Below are 14,786 nucleotides of genomic sequence, written 5' to 3' on the forward strand. Positions count from 1 at the left end.
ATGAGCCCTCCGCTGCAGGATGTTGGCTGTAGGGACGGTAAATACTCCCAGACGTAACACTCAAGAGACCAGCCCTCGGAGCGAAGGTGGCTGCAGACGGACGAGCACACCACGGGCGTCCTGGTCCTGTCAGCACGGACGGCGATGCCCAAGTGGACAGCGGCGGCCGCCCCGCCCATGAGCTGGCCCCGGGGCGGGCGGAGTCCCGGTGTGTTCACAGGGCTCCCGTGGAGCCACTGCCCAGGAGAGTCTGAGCTCTGCACCTGAAGATGCCGGCCGACACCTAACGTGAGGCTGGCCTTTGGGCACAAGCTCCGCAGAGCCTCACAGCGCCTCCCGCCTCCTCCACCCCAGCCCGCAGGGCAGGAGAGGGTGCCGGGATAGCGGAGGCGGAGGGCTGCCCCGTGGCTGCCGGAACGCTGGCACCACCGCCACTGTGACCTGGGCCTTTGCTTCATCGCTTTTCAAGCCTCTCTCAGTACGTATCTTACTTCACGGTTTTAAAAAAAGTTTCCAAGTGTTAAAAGAAGGGACTGTGTCACATGCCGCTGAAAGGCCAATTATGACCAGACCAGGAACCGCCCCGAGAAAGAACAGGTCGGACCTGGGGTGACTCAACAGGGGCCGCAAAAGGCAGACAGGACGTGGGCCTGGCGAGTGTGGCCTGAGGCACTGCCCTGGGGTTCGGCTGAGACACAGAGAGGGGCCTGAGAGGGAGCTGAGGGAGGAGCAGGAACCAAGGCCTGAGATTCTGTGAGGCACTTGCAACGCACATGATGTCAGCGCACCTGCCAACCTCCATTCCAGCGGTTCTCCACCTTCTGGCCCTTTAAATACGGTTCCTCATGCTGTGACCCAACCATAACATTATTGTCGTTGCTACTTCATAGCTGTCATGTTGCTACTGTTGTGAATCGTCATGTAAATATCTGATCTGCAGGATGGTCTTAGGCGACCCCTGTGAAAGGGTCGCTTGACCGCCAAAGGGGTCACGACCCACAGGTTGAGAACCGCTGTTCTATTCCCTTACAGGCGTACGCCACATGTCAACAAGGACCAAGGCCACCAATTGTGGGGACAGCAAGATGGAGCCAGCAGTGCCACAGTGGACGACACACACTCTACAGGCAAGTCTGTGAGGGCAGAAGGCCATTTCAATGCCCCCTATAGCACACCTGTGTACAGCCCAATTATTCACTGTTAAAATGAATACAGCCCTGTGCCTGGCCAGTGTGCTCAGTGGTTGGAGCACTGGCCTGTGTACCAAATGGTCTCAGGTTCGATTTCTGATCACGGGCAAATACCTGGGCTGCAGGTTCAATCCAGGCCCTGGTTGGGACATGTTTCTGGGGGCAACCAACCAATGTGTCTCTCTCACGTCAATGTCTCTCCCTCTCTCTCTCTCTCTCTCTCTCTCTCTCTCTAAATCCCTTGGGACTTTGGTCCTACAACTGCCCGCTGTGCCCGCTGTGCCACCATCTGACCCTGTATCAATCCAACCAGTCACAACAGGAAAAGCAGAGCAGGAGACTGACCCGGGAGTGGGAGGGACCGGGAGTGAGGAGCGGAGAGAAGGCAGTCACAGTGGAGGACCAAGCACCTGAGGTCGCCAGCAAAGCACGGTACCTTTTTCAGAAACGCGGCCGCCGTCTCCCGCGTCGTCGCTGTGATCCGCTTCACCCCGTCCGGGGACTGAACGCGGATTATCTGTTGTAAATGAGACAAGACGGTCACTACCGGCTCGGAACAGGCTCCGTGCCCAGGGACGTGCGCAGTCTCTCGGCGCCCCTCGCCCTGGCCGTGCCCACCAACGTGCCCAGGTGAAGCACAGGGCGAAGTCCGCCGGCTCTCAGCTTCCTGTTTCGCTCACAAACACACCGCTTCAATTCTTGGCCGTCACTCACAAAGAGTGTATCTGAAACACTGACGTTTTTATCCGCAGATTCCAAAACAGGGAAGGAAAAAAGCCCACCTGAATCATGAACGACGGGTTCCTCAAAAAGACCAAGCTCTGTTTCAGGATCTACACACACACACTGGACTGATTTAAAAGCACCAGCCCTGGCTGGTTCGGCTCAGTGGCTAGAGCGCTGGCCTGTGGACTGAAGGGTCCCTGGTTCGATTCCCGGTCAGGGCACCTGCCTGGGTTGCCGGCTTGATCCCCAGCGGTGGGGGGGGGGGGGGGGGTACAGGAGGCAGCCGATCAATAATTTTCTCTCACCACTGATGTTTCTCTCTCCCCCTCTCCCCTCTGCTCTGAAATCAATAAAAACATGTATTTTTAAAAAAGCAGCACAGGAAATCTAGCTTGTCATTTCCCTTCCCCGCCTCCTTGGAGTGCTGGGGCAGGGCTGTCATTTACTTGTAGTAAAGATGAAAAGAAATGTGTGTAATACGGTGATAACACTTAGCAGGATTTTAAGAAAATGTAAAACGGCATCACTTCCAGGACTTGATTTCATGCTGATCAAAGCCTTCGGAAGGCGAGTGACTACCTGGCCCCGGCGGGGGCAGAAGACAGCAACGCCTGCCGCCAGACAGGTGACGCTCCAACCACCTGGGGGGGGCTGTCCTCGCACTCTATCCGCTTTCACCGCCGAGGAGGCTTTGCCCCACGCTCCCCTCCATTTTTACGCTTGTTTCTATGCTCCCTGTGACACCCGCTGTCGGGAGCATGAATATCCTCTTCCTTCTTGCTGCCTGGCTGTCTGTGTAGCTTCCTCCCTCGTCCGTGGGCAGAACAGAGGCTGTGGCTGTGGCTTCCAGCTGCCTGCGCACCTGGGAGCCCCTCTGCTGGGGCAGCGCCTCCCCGTGACCCTCCCGGGTGAGGAGCCGAAGGCGGGGCTCAGGGGCGTGGGGACAGCGGGGAGCCTAAGGGTCACTCCACTGCAGGGCTCCCCGCGGCCACAGAGACAACCCACACCCAGGGCGGCCCTGCAAGGGGACACAGCCCGCCGGTCCGGGCTTCCCTGCTTCTGAGTAAATGGCCGGGAGCTCTCAGAACTGCCGAGAGGACCAGGGGCCATGCCCACACAAGTTCTGAGAAGGCCGGGCTGAGCGTCCACCTAGGAACCAGGAGGTCCGGTCCCATTCCGGTCAGGGCACCGGCGGGGGTTGCGGGCTCCATCCCAGGGCGGGGCGTGCAGGAGCGGCCGGTCCATGACTCTCTCTCTCATCATGAATGTTCCTCTCTCTCTCTCTTCCTCTCTGAGATCAATAAAAACATTAAAAAACAAAAAAGCCTTGGCATCGGTTTCAGAAGGAAGAGGACCCCTGCCGTCCCCCACAACCGGGGGAGCTGGGCCCACACGCGGGCAGGAGCACGGGCCGCCCCTGCGGGGAAGGGCAGCGCTGCGGGAGGCCGCGGGGGGCAGGTCGGGAGCCCCCGGGAGCCTGCTTCCCAGGAGTCGGGTGCGCGGGCCTCCCTCCGGGCTGGGCCCCCCTGGGCCCGGGAAGGGAAGGAGGTGGCGCGGGGGGCCCGGAGCCCGCAGACCAGGCCGCTCCCCCCGCCCCGCGCGGCCGGCCGCGGGGACCCCCACGTCCCTGGAGGCCCGGGTCCCTCTGTCCGCCTGCCATGTTGACTTTGGGGGGAAACTTTCCCCGAGTGAACGCGGGGCGGTTTCTGATTGTCAGTGGCTTTCCTGGTCCTTTAAGGGGTAGAACCAGAGGGTGCGGAGCCCCAACTTCAGGAAACCGGCCCCCACACGGCCCTGCGCCGACGGGCTCCCGGGAAGGGTCGGCCAGGCCCCGCGGGGAGGCAGCGCCTGCCCCGGTGAGTCGTGACACGGCCCCGGCTGGGCGGGTGCGGGCGGGACGGGGCGACGAGAGGTGAGCGAAGGGCAGCGCCCCGCCTGGCCCGCCCGGCAGCCCCGCCGCGCGGAGACCCCCGCCTTCCCCGGCCGCGGGTGAGGGCGAGGGTCGGGGACCCGGAGGGGCCGAGGGGGAGGCCGGGCCCGCCCCGCACCCAGCCCGGCGCGGAGGGCGGGCGGGCCGCGGGGGCCTCCGGCAGGCCGCGCCGGCAAATCTGCTGCCTCATCCCGGCGCCCGCTCCCGCCCGGCGCCCGACTCACGATGCTCTCGGCCATGGCGGCCGCTCCCGCCTCCGGGCTCGACGCCCGGGCCGCCGCCGCCTGCCGCCCCGCGGGCCTCGCAGCCCCAGCCCCGGCCTCAGCCCCGGCCCCGGCCTCCCGCCGCCGCCGCCACCGCCGCTCCAGCTTCGCCGCCGCCGGACAGCCACCGCCGCGACGTCCGGTGCCTCACGGAACGCGCTCCCCTGACCGCGCAGCCCCGACGCCGGGTTCCGGGCGTACCAACGGCCGCGCATGCGCACGGCGGCCCTGCGGAGCCCCGCCCCTCGCGGCGCCCCGCCCCCTGGTCCCGCCCCTCGCGGCGCCCCGCCCCCTGGCCCGGCCCCGGTCCCGGCCGCGGGGAAAGCGCTCGGAGAGGCGGGTTCTATACACCGGGAGCTGACGTCAAGTCCTGTTGCATGTGCGCCGCAACTGAACAAAAATTTATATATTTTTTCTTAATTTCAGGGAGGAAGGGAGAGGAAGAGGGAAACATGATGATGAGAGTCGCTGCTGGGCTTCGCCCCCGCTGGGGAGGGAGCCCACCACCCAGGCGTGGGCCCTGACCCCGGGGTGGAAGCCGGGAGCCTTCGTCTGCGGCCGGCGCTCCAGCCTCCGAGCCTCACCGGCCAGGGCTTGGCTGCGTTTTAGAGCAATGTCCCTCCTGCAGGCCTGTCCGGCCGCGTCCCCACTCCGGCCACAGAGGCCCCGCTCAGCGCCCCGTCTTGAAATTGTTAGTAATTTTGCACACGGAGCTCCGCGTTTTCAGGTTGCGCTGGGCCCTGCGGGTTTTGTAGCTGACCTTACCCTTGATTGCAAAACAGTTACTGAACATCCAAGCGGCGAAAAGCTATGCTTTTAACCCCGTGGCTCACTTTCAGATGGTACTCATGTCACTGCTGTGCTGGAGACAGTCGGGACCTGTTCCTCTCGGCCCTGCCCTCTCCACCTGGTTTTGCTGTGACTGTTACAGTGTCAGTGTTTGGGACACATGCTGTTCCACTGACTTATTTCATCACCAATCCTTTTATTTTTAAGGATTGGTTCCATCTCTCACATGTTTTTATTGATTTCAGAGAGGAAGGGAGAGGGAGAAGGAGAGGGAGAGGGAGAGAGAAGCATTGATGTGAGGGAAACATTGATCAGCTGCCTCCGTAAGCGCCCCAACCGGGGAGCAAACCCACAACCTGGACATGTGTCCTGACGGGGAACTGAACCCATGAACCTTCAGTTTACGGGACAACAATCCAACCAACTGAGCCACACCGCCCAGGGCTACACTGATTTTCCTTAGGGCGTATTAGGCACTAGGCCCAATGGTCACCATGACAAAGTCCTACCCCTTTGGGTTTTTTTTTTGAAATATATTTTATTGATTTTTTACAGAGAGGAAGGGAGAGAGATAGAGAGTTAGAAACATCGATGAGAGAGAAACATCTCCCACTGGGGATGTGCCCGCAACCCAGGTACATGCCCTCGACCGGAATCGAACCCGGGACCCTTCAGTCCGCAGGCCAACGCTCTATCCACTGAGCCAAACCGTGTTTTGTTTGTTTGTTTGTTTTGTTTTGTTTTTTAATATGTACTAAGTGTACCGGTTAATAATGCAGATTTTTTTTTCAATAGATGGAGTTACACACATGTTGATAGATATGCGATTTGATATGTATGCTATGTTGTTTATTGCTCCTTCAGATGACCACTTGTTCCGATCGATGGCACACACACTTTCTGAGCAGCACTTCAAAACGTACGAAGAAGTGGAAATTTGGGTCTCTGGATGGTCTGCCTCAAAACAAGAAAGTTCTATTGGGACGGTATCCACAAATTACCTGAAAATGGGGGAAATGTGTAGCTAGCGATGGACATTACTTTGAATAAAGCACTTTTGATGTTTCTCTTGAAATTATTGTATTTTCTTTGAATTACAAAATCTGCGTTATTAAGCGGTTAATAGTCAATCCACATTATTAATGGTTAATAGTTAATCTGCACTACTAACCGGTTAATTATTAACCTGCATTTTTAACCAGCTACTAGTTAATCTGTATTATTAACCAGTTACTAGTTAATCCACATTATTAATGGTTACTAGTTAATATGCATTATTAACCGGTTAATAGTCAACCCCCATTAACTGGTTAGTATTTAATCTGCATTATTAACTGGTTAATAGTTAATCCACTCTATTAACCGGTTAATAATTAATCCACAGTATAACCGGTTAATAGTTAATCCACATTATTGACCAGTTAATAATGCAGATTTTATAATCAAAGAAAACAATAATTTCAAAAAAAACATTAAAAGTGCTTTATTCAAAGTAATGTCCATCGCTCGCTACACATTTCCCCCCATCTTTCAGGTAATTTGTGGAGACTGTCCCAATAGAACTTTCTTGTTTTGAGGCAGACCATTCAGAGACCCAAATTTCCACTTCTTCATACGTTTTGAAGTGCTGCTCAGAAAGTGCGTGTGCCGTCGATCAGAACAAGTGGTCATCTGAAGGAGCAATACAACAACATAGCATACATATCAAATCGCATATATATCAACATATGTGTAACTCCATCTATCGAAAAAAATCCACATTATTAACCGGTACACCTAGTATTTCTTTATTTTCTTTATTGATTTCAGAGAGGAAGAGAGAGCGAGAGAGAGAAACATCAATGATGAGAGAGAATCATTTGGTTCTCTCCTGCACGCCCTCCACTGGGGATCGAGCCCACAACCTAGGCATGTGCCCTTGGCCAGAATCGAACCTGGGACCCTTCAGTCCACAGGCTGATGCTCTGTCCGCTGAGCCACACTGTCCGGGGCAGTCCTACCCCTTGGAAGCTCAGATCCCAGGTACCTCGTAGCCAAGAAGGACGCGGTCTGGCTCGTTTTTACAGGGAATGAATGGGGATGAACCGGCATTTAGCCGCGGGCGAGACGGTCACTGTGCCAGGTCACAGGGCTCCATGTCCCTGGGGGAGCAGGGGGAGCAGCCGTGGACACTGCCAGGCTGAGGCCCACACTGGGGCCCCACAGTGATGGCCATGGGGCAGCCCACCCCTTGGTGCCCACAGAGCGAGGCCGAGAACTGGCTCAGGAAGAAAGGCGGCTGCGTCTGGACCAGCAGGGGCGGTCCTGAGCCCTAAAATGTGATTCCTCACATGATCCCATCGTGACGCGCATCCCGGGGTGGGGCTCCCGGCTCACCCGGCCCTGAGCTCCCGGCTCCCAGAGTGGTGGGCACAGGACAGCACCGGCCCGTGTCTGTGTCCCCGCCAGAGAGGCCGCGGAGACCAGCGCACCTGTCCTGGGGGGAGGGCCGGATGCAGGACGAGAAGAGGCCCCTGCTGTCCCAGGTGAGTCAGTGCCCTGGCGGCGGCCCCTGGTTGGAGATGTCCCCAGGCCTAGGGCCCGTAGGAGCTGCTAGGATTGGGGTGGGCTGTTCACCTCACCCTGCACCCTGTTTAGACTCCGGGGTGTGGCCCAGCCTTGCCCTTGCATTTGACCCAGCACGGGGTGCATCCATGCCCCCAGGAAAGCACAGGCCCAGGAGATGGTGCCCACGGGGGCCTTGGGCCTCCCTTAGGTCCTCTCCACCCCCTCCAACACCCGGCTCCTCAGCCCCCTCACCTCCCCGGCGCCCCTTCCCCATGCTCATGTCCCTGGCTGTCTAGGGTCTCCGAACTGCCCCTTCCACTGACCGCTCCCTCGCCCTGCAGGCTCTGACCCCTGGCCCTCCTCCCTCTGCAGGATGCTGGGGGCCAGGAGCCACCCTTCCCTGCCAGCTGCCTGGGCCCAGAGCTCCAGGAGGGACGGGCCTGGAGGGCAGGCCTGGGGGGAGGCCGGGCCCCCTCCCTGCCCTCCCTCCCGCTGGGAAGCAGCTGCCTGCAGTGCCTGATCTTTCTGTCCAACTTCCTCTTCTCTCTGCTCGGCCTGCTGGCCCTGGCCATCGGGCTCTGGGGCCTGGCCGTCAAGGGCTCTCTGGGGAGCAGCTGGGGGGGCCCCCTGCCTGCAGACCCCATGCTGGGGCTGGTGCTGGGGGGGCTGGCGGTCAGCGCCGTGAGCCTGGCGGGCTGCCTGGGCGCCCTCTGTGAGAACGCCTGCCTGCTGCGCTGCTTCTCCGGGGGCCTCCTGGCCTTCCTGGTGCTGGAGGCCCTGGCAGGGGCCCTGGTGGTGGCCCTCTGGGGCCCCCTGCAGGACGGCCTGGAGCGCGCCCTGCACGTGGCCATCACCCACTACCAGGATGACCCTGACCTGTGCTTCCTCATGGACCAAGTCCAGCTCGGGCTGCAGTGCTGTGGGGCGGCCTCCTACCAGGACTGGCAGCAGAACCTGTGAGTCCTCATGCCCAGAGGGGGCACACCCACCCACACGGACTCACTCCTACACACGCCCACGTGGACTCACTCCTACACACGCCCACGTGGACACACTCCTACACACGCCCACGTGGACACACTCCTACACATGCCCACGTGGACTCACTCCTGCACACGCCCATGTGGGCCCACTCCTACAAATGCCCACGTGGACACACTCCTACACACGCCCACGTGGACACACTCATAGACACGCCCACGTGCACTCACTCCTACACACGCCCACGTGCACTCACTCCTACACACGCCCACGTGGACACACTCCTACACACGCCCACGTGGACACACTCCTACACACGCCCACGTGCACTCACTCCTACACACGCCCACGTGCACTCACTCCTACACACGCCCACGTGGACACACTCCTACACACGCCCACGTGCACTCACTCCTACACACGCCCACGTGCACTCACTCCTACACACGCCCACGTGCACTCACTCCTACACACGCCCACGTGCACTCACTCCTACACACGCCCACGTGGACACACTCCTACACACGCCCACGTGCACTCACTCCTACACACGCCCACGTGCACTCACTCCTGCACACGCCCACGTGGACTCACTCCTGCACACGCCCACGTGCACTCACTCCTGCACACGCCCACGTGCACAGTCAGCACCTAGGAAGTCACTTTGGGGAGTTTTTTAATAAGGAGGGCACATGAACCATCTCAGTGTCAAATGAAAATAGCTTTTAGGTTAATTCGGGATGCTCTCCTGCCACGGTGTATGCGTGTCTGTGTCTGTGTGCACAGTTGTGCGCATGTGTGGACTCACACCTGTGTGCCTCATGCGTGTGCATTCAGGCCTGTGTGTGGCCCTGGAAAGGTGTGGAGGTGGGAGGAGGTGTCCCGTGCCGCGTGGGGTCCCCGAACCCTGGGCCCCGCCCTGCACACTGACGCGCCCCCCGCCCCCTCCCCCCGCAGGTACTTTAACTGCAGCGCCCCGGGCGTCCAGGCCTGCAGCCTGCCCGCCTCCTGCTGCCTCGACCCCCGCGAGGACGGAGCCTCCGTCAACGACCAGTGCGGCTTCGGGGCGCTGGGCCTGGAGGAGGACGCGGCCCGGGGGCTGGTGCACGTGCAGGGCTGCGGCGCGCCGCTCCGCCGGTGGCTGCGCGGGACGGTGCGGGCGGCGGGCGGCCTGGCGATCGCGGCGGCGCTGGTGCAGGGCGCGGAGCTGCTGGTGGCCGCGCACCTGCTGCGGGCCCTGGCCGGCCGCAAGGGGGCGGCGGGGCGCTGCGGACCCCGCGCCGGGGCCCTGTCCGCGCTAGTGTCCGGCTGACCCGGGCTGTGGACGCGCCTCGGACACCCGCCGCGCCCCGCCCCCCGCTCCCGAGGTGCCCACCGCCGCCTGCCGGTTGGTCCTGCTAGTCCCCGAAGCCCTGGCCGCCGCCGGATTCCTTCCTTAGAGGCTTTTGCCCCTGGGACCACCCACTGGCAGTGCCCCCGCCCTGCAACCTGCTCTGGTCGGAGTACAGCTGGCCACCACGGAAGGTGCCCACGAGGCCACCCAGCCCCAGGGGTAGGGGCTGAATGAAAGCCTGGAGCCCAGCCCCCAACTCCGACTCCCACCACCCTCACCCCCAACACCGCCAGCTGTGACCCCTGAGCCCCCCCCCCCAAGGCCTCTCCCTCTAGATCAGTGGTTCTCAGCCTTCCTAATGCCGTGACCCTTTAATACAGCTCCTCATGTTGTGGTGACCCCAATTTCATTGTTACAAATTGAACATCATTAAAGCATAGTGATTAATCACAGAAACAGTATGTAATTATATGTGTTTTCCAATGGTCTTAGGCGACCCCTGTGAAAGGGTCGTTCGACCCCCCAAAGGGGTCGGGACCCACAGGTTGAGAACCGCTGCTCTGGAGGGCTTGTTTGGGGAGGGAGTACATTCTCAAGAGGCGTCATTCGCACAGTAAATTGCACCGACCTCAATGGGCAGTGAGTTCTTACCATCTAGACTCCTGCGGACCCGCCTTCAGGCCCAGGCCCAGCCCCAGCCCCAGCGGCTCCCTCGACCCCCCCACCCCTGTGTGGGCTCCTCCCCTTTCTTTGGGGTGGTCTTTTCTGGCTCTCACATCTGGCCACGGCACCTGGCCATGTGGACATGCACTTGCCGTTGGCACAGGTCCCCGTGGGGCGCCTGCTTCTCCTGGGGGTGGTGTCAGGCGCGGAATTGCCGGGTCCCAGGGGCCAGCCTGTCCAGTTCTAGGGGACACGGAGGCCGGGCTGGCTGGGCCACTGGTGTCGCCCACCGTCTCTGCACCTGCTTCCCACCCTGGGAGGTGGGGATAGGCGTTCCCTCCTGCAAGCTGCTGCTGCCAGGCCACCTCCTGCTCTGGCCGCCGGGAGTGCGTTCGGCCACCTGCCCTGCCCTGGCCACACGTGCCCAGCCACCACAGGTCTAGGCTCAGCGCCCAGTGGGTTTTCTTCCTTCTTAGCCTGGCCAGGCCGCTGCTGCCCCACCGCCCTGGCCTTCATCCATACCCTCCTGCAGAGGCGACCCACACCCTCCCAACCCCCCAGACGAGCGAGCGACGGAGGCGTGATCGTTTTATTTTGAAACAGGGACAGTGTGCATGGCCACCCACCACGCTGACCCAGAACCAGCCACGAGTGGCTGTGGGCGGAGCTCCTCCTGCCCTGGTTTTCCAGCTGCAGGAGGAGAGGGGATGTGGGCCAGCCTCCCAGGAGGGCAGGCAGGGCTGGCCGGCCCTCCTGAGGGGAGGCGGGGCTCCTGATGTTGCTGCCCTTTGAGGTCTCCAGACACGACCTCGACCTTGCAATCCTGGCGCCCTGGCTGGGGTGTGGGGCCGCAGGGGGTCGGACGGCAGGTGCGGCTAGATGATGCCGTACTGGGCCAGCTCGTGCAGCTCCAGGTGGTTGAAGGCCTCCCACGGGCAGATGACCGTGATGTCTGCGGAGAAGGGGGCCGCTGTCCACACCTCCAGTGGGGAGGACCCGCCTCCCAGGACACACCAGCTTTGGGGGTGTCGAGTGGACACCCCGCCCAGAAAGACGGTGGGTGCAGCAGGCCCCAGGGAGGGGCAGCAAGGGCTCCTCCTCCTCTCCCAGCCCCTCCAAGCACCCGGTGAAGCCACTTGTGGGAACGACCCCACTTCAGGGGGACCTCACCTTTGATGCTGGGGAGAAAATGAAGGACAGGCTGGGGGCATCCCTAAGTGAGCCTTGGCCGGGGGAAGCCAGAGGCGGCTGGGACCCTGCCTGCTGTGGCAGGTGAGTGGGGAGAACTGGGCGGGACCCGGCATTGTCCTACCTGTCCCCAGGCCTTCCATTCCAGGGATGTCGTCCCCAAACCTGCAAGCACAGCAGTCAGGACGGTGGCCATGAAGAGAGTGGAATGGGGTGGGGGGTGTCTGCCCTCGAATGCAGGTGCCTGAGTGTGGAGTGTAGGGTGTGCCTTGCGTGTGCACCTGTGGGCTGTGCGTGGGTGCAGGGACCATGCTGGTGGCTGTGATGGAGTCAAGATGACAGTGAGCTCGCTTTCTGAGCCTGTTTGGCAATAATGACTGGAGATAGTGACAGGAGCCCCCATCCCCCGCTCCTCTCCCCTCCTGCTGGGAGTGGGGGGCCCTGAGGCAGGCCCTGCTCGGGCTCTCCAGACCCCGTTAGAGGATAATGGGACCACCTCCACCAGCAAAGGATGGCTGAGCCCCCCCCCCCCGCCTCCCTGCTGGGCCCCTCCAGCCCCTTGAGAGGCGCCCTTCCCCAGCTCTGCTTACCCTTGGACACCTTTCTTGGGGGGCTTGCTCTTGAACTGCCTGGTTTGCCGCTGCTTAAATTTGGGGGGCCCTTTCCTGGGCGTGACGGGGCCCCCCGTCACCCTGGTGGCCGAGCGGATCTCGGCCTTGGGCGGCTCCAGGTTCATGGCCAGGCTGGCAGAGACCCTGTGGTGACCTTGGGCTTCTGGACTCCCTCACGCTGGGCGCTGGGGGCAGACCAGGTGGGGATCCCAGTCAGCCTCTTGCTTCCAACCCACCAGAGGGAACCCCAAAGTGTGAGACCTAGGGGCCCTCAGCATGGCCGACAGCAGCCCCTGCCGCCTGCACTGGGGCCACAGGGGAATGCAGTGCCGGAGGCCCCCGAGTGCACCCCTCCGCCCTGAGGCTGGGGCATGCTGTCGTAGTCACCCGGCAGTGCCAATGAAGGGGGACCCGGGAGAGGGCGGGGATGCCGGCAGGGAAGGGGCCGGTCTCACAGGAGACGCTGCGCTGAGCTGTGGCAGTGTCTTCCCAGCCGCTCAGTGCTTGGAGCTCCCTGTGGGCGCCAGTGTCACCTGTTGGTGTCCGTGCAACACCGACCGGGTGACCTCCTCTCCTCTCCCAGAGCCACTCCCGATGCCCTCAGCCCAGCGACCTTGGCCCAGAACAAGGGCAGCCCGGCTTCCTCTAAGCCTATTAGCAGCGGAGGGAGGCTAATCCCTCGGCCACTGGGGCCCAGAAGGTGACAGACAGGAGCGCTGTGCCCACAGCGCAGGCCCAGGCGCCGTCCCTTGGGTCCCCTTTTGCCCCCAGTCTGATGGGCTGCAAGGCTGGGGTCCAGCCTTGGGCTGCCAACAGCCGCCTGCTGGCTGAGACCAAGTGAGAGGCAAGGACAGGTTGTCCCGCTGGGAAGGAAGGCTCAGTGGTGGGTGCTGGGTGCCTGGGATTGGGGTGGCCCCGCCATGGACCTTCCCTCCCTAAGATTCAGCCTCTGTGCTGAGACCAGAACCAGCCCAGGCCGGTCCCAGGAGGACGGCAGCAGGCCTGGCCGGGTCCTTTCCTCAGTCCTGGGCCCCGGGCCTGGCGTGGACAGTTCTGTGCCCCAAGGGAGCTCCAGGAGAAGATGCTGTTCCCATGGAAACTGCTGCCTGAGCTGCCCCTCAAGTTGGCTGGGCACGTGAGACCCAGAGCGTCGCTGGCCTGGGGACGGCCTGCACCTCGCTTGACTTGGGGGAGCAGAGGAGGTGACTGGCTGCGCATCCTCCGACCCAGGCTCAGCGTCGTGGTGAAACGCGCGCCCGCTCCCCACCCTCTGCGCAGCCGCCCACGAACACCCTTGGGTGAGGGGCTGCCAGGAGAGGCAACGGGAGGTCACTACTCACCAGACACTGGGCAGGTCTCAGGGGGCCATCGGTGTGAGGGTGGCCTCCCGCACCAGGGTCAGCGGGCATTTATCCTGCTGCCGGGTAAGCCGATTAGCACTGTCCCCTGATGCCACACTAATGAGCTTGCCGGGGCCGCTGGGGCGGGCACCAGGGGACGGGAAGGGGCTCAGGTGCGGTCAGGGGCCTGAAGGGAGGGCGAGCTAGGGAGCTGGGCCGGGCCAGGACAGGGAGGGAAGTGTGATCAGGACAGTGAGCAGGGCAGGACTCTCTCCTGAAGCAGCTCTTCCTCGAGACAAAGACGAAGCACAACGCTGCTGCTGTCCTGGCCTCCCCGCCTCAGCCCAGTCCGACTTCCAGAAAACCGCCTTCACGCCCCGGCGTGCTGCCGCCTGCAGGTGGCCCACACAGCAGTCAGACCTGGGGACCCCTATGGGCTCTGCGCTGGGAGGTGGGCCCGCGTTCCCTGCTGGTGCCCACACAGCACCTTACAAGACCCCATCGGATCCCAGGAGGAATGAGCATTCCCCTTCTTTGGTTTCACATCAAAGAGGCCTGTTTGTCAGCTCAAATCCCTTGTGAAGTCGTGTTCCCACTGAGCTTTTCCCTTCAATGAGGCAACAAACCGGCATCAATTCTTTTAATCCTTGCCCTGCCCAGGCCACTAGCATCGGAGCTTGCGATTGCTGGGGTGGGGGATGAGGGGAGAAGGGATGGGCGGCGAGGGCCCTAAGATAAAGTCCCACTTGGTCCCAGGGCCAGGTCTGCAGCCAAGGACCGGGCCGGTGTCGGGACCCTGGTTCTCGGGTTAATGCCGGAGGCCTCCTAGTCCTCCCCTGGCCACCTGCCCGGGAGGCTGGGCCTAAGTGAGCTGGAAGGACCGGTGGCTCCATGCTCAGGCCCCTGCAGGCTGACCGGCAGCCGGCTGCTTGGCTGGCAGACGGGTGTCCCCTCAAGGACAAACGGGGAACGTTCTGGGCTGCCAAGGGCACCTTCCTGGGAGCAGACAGTCCTCCCTCTGCCCACAGCTGAGCGGCCACAGCTGACCTTCCGGCCGGACTCCTGGGAGGCGGGACATGGAAAGGGGCTCTGGGGTCAGTGTCATCTGAATATTCAAGGAGGGGTCTTGTTTCGCCCACAGGCCGGTGCGGCTGCAGGTGCTCGGGGACTGTCTGAGGGCACCTGCTCTCCGCCGAGGCCACAACAGCCTCTCAGACCACAGAGC

The 14,786-nt window shown here is 61.8% G+C and overlaps 3 protein-coding genes across 5 annotated transcripts in view; 1 reads left to right on the forward strand and 2 right to left on the reverse strand.

The window, feature by feature from the left end:
- Positions 1-4,259, reverse strand: part of NPLOC4 (NPL4 homolog, ubiquitin recognition factor) — a 29,363-nt gene extending 25,104 nt beyond the window's left edge. Inside the window, exons 1-2 of the mRNA XM_059671519.1 lie at positions 4,071-4,259; positions 1,627-1,707 (exon numbers count right to left, since the gene is read on the reverse strand). Coding sequence (XP_059527502.1) covers positions 1,627-1,707; positions 4,071-4,085 — 96 coding nt within the window. The 5' untranslated portion in view covers positions 4,086-4,259. The remainder of the gene's footprint in view (positions 1-1,626; positions 1,708-4,070) is intronic.
- Positions 4,260-6,742: 2,483 nt separating this feature from the next.
- TSPAN10 (tetraspanin 10) lies at positions 6,743-10,002 on the forward strand. The gene is made up of 3 exons (XM_059668309.1): positions 6,743-7,423; positions 7,818-8,401; positions 9,384-10,002. Exons 1-3 carry the CDS (start codon positions 7,391-7,393, stop codon positions 9,736-9,738), a joined length of 972 nt encoding a protein of 323 aa, XP_059524292.1. The 5' UTR covers positions 6,743-7,390; the 3' UTR covers positions 9,739-10,002.
- Positions 10,003-11,255: 1,253 nt separating this feature from the next.
- Positions 11,256-14,633, reverse strand: PDE6G (phosphodiesterase 6G). Of its 3 annotated transcripts, none has more exons than XM_059671530.1 (4): positions 13,562-14,633; positions 12,201-12,406; positions 11,735-11,775; positions 11,256-11,374 (listed from the first exon to the last, which is right to left on the reverse strand). In XM_059671530.1, exons 2-4 carry the CDS (start codon positions 12,344-12,346, stop codon positions 11,298-11,300), a joined length of 264 nt encoding a protein of 87 aa, XP_059527513.1. In that variant the 5' UTR covers positions 12,347-12,406; positions 13,562-14,633; the 3' UTR covers positions 11,256-11,297. The 3 variants fall into 3 exon arrangements, with proteins under 3 accessions (XP_059527513.1, XP_059527515.1, XP_059527514.1); XM_059671532.1 differs by lacking the exon at positions 13,562-14,633 and adding an exon at positions 12,755-12,810 and having other exon boundaries at positions 11,263-11,374; XM_059671531.1 differs by lacking the exon at positions 13,562-14,633 and adding an exon at positions 12,609-12,730 and having other exon boundaries at positions 11,263-11,374.
- Positions 14,634-14,786: the final 153 nt, after the last annotated feature.

This window comes from Myotis daubentonii, chromosome 16 (genome assembly GCF_963259705.1).
Source record: "Myotis daubentonii chromosome 16, mMyoDau2.1, whole genome shotgun sequence".
NCBI lineage: Eukaryota > Metazoa > Chordata > Mammalia > Chiroptera > Vespertilionidae > Myotis > Myotis daubentonii.